Genomic DNA, 5818 nt, shown 5'->3' with positions numbered 1-5818 from the left:
ATTTTTGCAATATTTGCTTTTAAGAGAAACTTTCAAATTTTGCAAAATCAGTTTCTTTAAAAAACGCTTAAATAATTGAACAATTCTCTCATCGGATAATTTTCAGCAGATATTATTATTTAATAAAAAATAAATTAAAAGCAATTTCTGTTTTCCAATTTCAATAGAGAAAAATAAACTACAAATTTACATGTAATATATGTTATTAAATATCACGATATTTCTGAAAACAATATCTATCAAGTTGAAAACCATAGAACAAAATAAGCAAACTAGTTCGTGCAATTTGTTCCCAGTTGAATAGGTTGTCATATGTATCGACTACATGTCCGACAACTTTAACAAAACATTGTTATATCCGCGAGATGCATTTATAAGGGTCTGAAAACGACAGAACCCATGTGTGAATTCGTCTTTGTTGCCGCTATAAATCACGAGTCTTGTCGCGGGTCAGAGTTACGACCGAGACCGATCGTCGGCTACCGGCTAGCCGGTAGCATTCCTGGAGATCGATCTGAGAAAAACGTGAAGCAAGAAAGCCGGATTGTTTTCTTCTGTTAAGGTCATTTTCTCTTTCTCTCTCTCTCTCTCTCTCTCTCTCTCTCTCTCTCTCTCTCTTTCTTCTTCCATGTTATATGTATAATAATGTACGCGAAAATGCATGCGTGGCTGTTAATAATGAGGCGAATAGAGTGTGAAAGATCGCCGGTCAGCTGATGTAGATCGCGCAAGGTCGATGGATAGATCCTTCGACAGCCATGAGAGTTTTGGAATGCAGATCCGCGAACAACGTACTTCTCTTCTCGAATGCCTACGAGAAATTGAAAAAAATATATTATATAATTTTTGAGAAGAGGACGCGGAACTGAATAATTGTTTGATTAAATATTTAGCAATTTTATTAATTTTATTTATATATATATAATATATTTCTATTTATTTAATTGCAAAATTAAAAAGTTTGCTTAAAAATTTTAGAACCAAACTGTTGAAACATAAAATATACCGACACCAATTAATTTTTCGGAAAACAAATTTCCTCCGACTAAAATAATTGCGTCCTTTTATTATCGATATTGCAATCGAGAATAATTTGTTAGAATTTTGTTGGATGTAATAATTACTTTTTAATCGCCTCATAAAACAATCACTGCCATAACTTAGTTTAAAGTTTAAAAATTGGAAACATTGAAACATTTACAAGCCACCGATATCTTATTATATTTTTAAATGTGATTTTTATTACGCAACTTATACGGATTTATGGTTGAAGCAGCGAGATGGTGTGAGCAAATACTTTTCGAATAAGATTCTATACTAGTTCCACAGTTTGTAGTCTTTATGTAAATACAACTTACCTGAACTGTAAACACTTCAAGCGCCAAGCGATTGTGGAAATCCTCTCGCCGCGTTCCGGGCGGAAACTGCGCGAAAGCATCGCGGCAACATCACAACCAGTTCGATCCCTCGATATCGAATTCCTTCTCATTGAAGCCGCGCGACCGATCATCGCGCAGGGTATCTCCATCGATGACGATGGCGGATGCTGCGATTCGACGATGCGGCAACTTTCCATCAGCCATCACTACGGAACATTGCCGCGCAAGCTGATGCTAAGTGAGCTTTTATAGCCGGGATACGACGGGCATGTGGGACGCACGATCTTACGGCGGAATTAGGGCGGAGCCTGCGTGACGAGGTTAAAAAAAAATTCGATTAATCGGATCGAAAACACCCGTGGTCTCTCGCGACGCAACCTCGAACAGAATCGGAAACGTCAACCGCGCCCAAGCGAGTTGGGGCGAACAATTCATAGAGTTGATTTTATCACCTTCATGCAAGACGCGTAATTTATTGGTGATAGGATTGATCGCGATTGTATTTACTCGGAGATCGAAGAGAGAAAGATCTTTGAACGGTATAACAAATTAGCATTAAAATAAACTACGAAGTATTTACTGTCACGGAAAAAAAGACATTCAAAACTTGTGCAGATGAATAGATAAAAGCTATATTGAAATTATCATTAATTATATTAATTATCATTATTAAGTAAAATGCGCTAATGTAGATAGTATACATAGAGAAAATATAGTTCGTTATTGCAATCAAATTATTCGAAATATTATGTATATTAAATACACTTGTTTCGGGTAGAGAAATAAAAATAAAAATAACGATTTGACGAGATCAACAGAGCGATCTGTCGCACTTGGCAGACAAATAATTCGATGGTGCGATCGATCAATCTCGTGCGTATTGAAAATCCACGTAATGAAGGATAAGCCATCACACCGTACAGTACTTGTAGCAGAAGTCGCTTGGCAGTGCGCGATGATTGATGATGTACAAATCTAAATTTACAGCGGCTACCACCGATCACCTTGATGAAAACGTGTAACATTGCGGCCGATGGCTCGACAGAACCATTAGCCGAATGGTAATCGATTAATGCAAGCATTGTGTATGCTTGTAAGCAACTTTGATAATCCCTTTATGTCACGTTTTAAGCTTTGTAATTGTAAACCAGTTAGAAGAGATATCGAGACATGTGTATAAACACATAAACATGTAGAGCCATAAATTTGTTTAGCCGATTGCGTTTCGCGGATGTGCTTTGATAACTAAATAGAGAACTATATACCACTGCCAATAATATCGCTGTCAGTATGATTGATGAAACAATTAATTTTTGAATTGTTTTATACGAGAATAACAATGATACAATGCTCGACTACAATTACAGAAAGTAGTGCAATTTATGAATGCAATGTAACGAAAATACAAGTAGAGCGAATAAATACATTCATGCATTCACGCATTTGTACAGATTATTCATGATCAGACAGATTGATTGAAGAAAACTAAAATCGTTATGAAAAGATACGCGGTTCGGGCTCCGCCAAATTCTGCTCGTGTAAGAACGTTGCTTTCGTGAATCAAGAAACTTTGAGAATCACCGATCTATACATTGGTCACACACACAATGCATTTCCCGTCTCATCGAGAAGAAAAAGATATCACGATGAAAGGAAATGACGAAATATCCAAGTTGACACGTTTGTTGCTTTTCATATACATACGTTCTCTCACACACATTCGAGCTACAATTCTTTTGAATTCATTCGACAGAAGGACAATGATATGGAAAAAGCGGCGAAAAAGAGTTTCCGCATCGCTCAATCAACAGTCCACCTTTGCTGTATATGATGCCCGATAATGGCACCGCAAACGATTCCTGTCTGCGTGAGATATGTTACGAACTCTTGGTAACACGCGCGCGTGCACACATACGTATATACGCATATTCGTATTCGATGTAACAATAGGACCCTCATTCCTGACGACAATCTGCGAAGCCCGGATGACGCGTGGGCAATGCAACTCATGCCTCGCCTAGACAGATGCACAATGCAATGCAATGTAATCGTTCTAATGGCGCAGATACGTGTCTATTTATCGAGTCGAGAGAAAGCAGGAAGAGGACACGCATATAGAGACAGTTGTCTTTACTCTCAAGGTCGTTGAGATGATTGAATGCGTCGCTGATCTCATATATTTTATGCTTTACGAAAAATAAATATAAAATAAATATAATAAATATAATATTTTTTCGAGCAATCAATAATTTTTCTTGTCATTTATACGATATGCTTTTTTTCTTTTTTTTTGAAGAATCTAAAAGAAATCTAAGAAATAAAAGAAAAATGCTATAAATAATAAAATTTTTAAAAATCAGCGTGAAACTCTGTGGGTAGATAAAGATCGTGTCTTTGAATAAATTGATCTAGTGTCAATCACATCACACTTTCGAGCGTGAACTGTAACAAAAGGCGATATCGCACCGAGATATCGATCTGTTGTTGTTGCTACTACCGATTGCGCAAACAGGCCGAGGCAAACGCAACGCGCGAGCCCATAGACGGATGCGTTGAAATGGAGCGGCGCGACCCTCGTGGCAAGACACACGAGAGGTGAGGCGTTAGAGGTACACTCTAGTTGTCACCAACACTAGGTTGGTCGACGTCGCAGCTTGCCCAGCTCGCAGAGAATGTTTGGCGTGTCCTGTGCCCCGCCCTTGGGGTCGGTGGTAGCGTTGGACCGGCATTCGGGGAGACGATGTCTCTATAAAAGCGCGTTGGACGCCAATCGATGGCAGCCACAACCACCTCAGCCATCGAGGAAAATTCACCTAGACGTTCGTTTCATCGTCCACCTCTTCATCATGTACTCCTCGATCGCGATTCTCCTCGTAGCGGCTCTGTCGATGGCGACCGCGGCTCCGTCGGGTTACCTGGGCCTCGGCGCCGCACTAGCCGGACCGATTCTAGGCCCCGCGTCTCTTGCCGGACCCGTTAACGGACCATCCGTATTATCAGGACCGGTGGTTGGGCCTGCACGCATCTCCGGGGCTGTCGACGGCGGCGCCGTCGTTACCGGATCAGTTGCTGGACCGTCGGTCGTTTCCGGTAGCGTCACCGGACAGACGGCGGTGATTGCCCCGGCTCTTGGCTTCGCGGCACCAGGGATTGCCATCCCAGGGCACTTGGGATTGCCTGCAGCTTATGGTAACAAACAATAAACTAAGAATTTATCTATGTCGAATTAAAATGGCACAACAATTTATAATAAATATTATAAATAGTTGTGTGTGTTATAAACAAATTATTATATTATAGAAGAGAGATGTGTATTTGAAAAATTTCGAAAAATTTGAAATCGGTACAATTTACAATTCCGATATCGGTACGTTAATATAGTACAAATATATGGCTTTGTTATGTGAACATATGATCTTAATGTCACGCATCGATACATATTTTAATAATAATCGAAATAAAACACTACATATCAGCTTGTTTGCCATGGCTTTTATTGGTGAATAAATATCACGTAACATTATTACAATGTAACATACTGCCAACGTTTATTGTTAGTAATTTTATAATAGTACATATTTTAAGGAGTACACCTTGATTTTTTAATCCTACAAAACTTATAAAATCTCATTTGTCTATTTTTTATTTTATCAAATCTGTTTTTCATATTTCTTCTTTCATAACAAAAGAAATTAAATTTAAATCTTTCTATAAATATATTTTACTGTTTTTTGAAATGTGATAATTTTTTTTTATCAATTTATGTATAAATTTTATATATTGCATGTATAGTATATATATTAAAATTCTGAATTTTAAAAAACTTTATTAAACTTAAAAAATATATATCGTAAACAACTATATAGGGGGGATCAAAGTTATTTGTTTTAGATTTGAGAAACTTCTCTCGTTTAAGAAAACATTATTCATTTAGGGAAAAGAAAAAGAAGACAGAAACTTGGTGTAAATTGTTTAAAATATACTATTACTTATTTGTACTTAAGATGTTTTCCAATGTCTTGTGTTTCTTAGGATCGGTGCTTGCTGGTCCTGTTGTAGGTCCAGCAGCCCTCGCCGGACCAGTCGCAGCCCCCGCTTTGATCGCTGGCCCATCTGGTAGCATCACCGCTGGACACGCCGGATTAGGCGGTATCATTCGTGCACACTTGTAATTCGTATTATTCGGCAACATGAATAAAGGACCTTCGCGCGACGATCTCTCCGAAAATCGCCGACTCGATTACATCACGATCTTCGTCATTTGGTGTATTTTTCGTCTCTTATATGTCACGTGTACATAATATAATTTCGTATATACATTGTTATATATAATAATAATAATAATAAATGCACTTCTGGAACGAAAGTCTTATCATTTTTCATTTTCCTTCTTATATATTATATGAGTAGTTATATTATAATTAGATATATCCACACAG

General features: G+C 38.0%; 1 protein-coding gene across 1 annotated transcript; it reads left to right on the top strand.

Moving 5' to 3' along the window:
* Positions 1–4137: 4137 nt before the first annotated feature.
* LOC115236649 (tetra-peptide repeat homeobox protein 1-like) lies at positions 4138–5745 on the top strand. Its single transcript, XM_029809237.1, is given in 3 exon segments — positions 4138–4197; positions 4199–4568; positions 5412–5745. Coding segments are annotated over 3 exon segments (555 nt in total). The 5' UTR covers positions 4138–4152; the 3' UTR covers positions 5552–5745.
* Positions 5746–5818: the final 73 nt, after the last annotated feature.

The sequence above is a fragment of the Formica exsecta genome, unplaced genomic scaffold (assembly GCF_003651465.1).
Source record: "Formica exsecta isolate Colony F162 unplaced genomic scaffold, ASM365146v1 scaffold111, whole genome shotgun sequence".
Classification (NCBI taxonomy): Eukaryota; Metazoa; Arthropoda; class Insecta; order Hymenoptera; family Formicidae; genus Formica; species Formica exsecta.
Note: the sequence above shows the minus strand (reverse complement) of the source record. Positions and strands in the feature narration are given on the sequence as shown.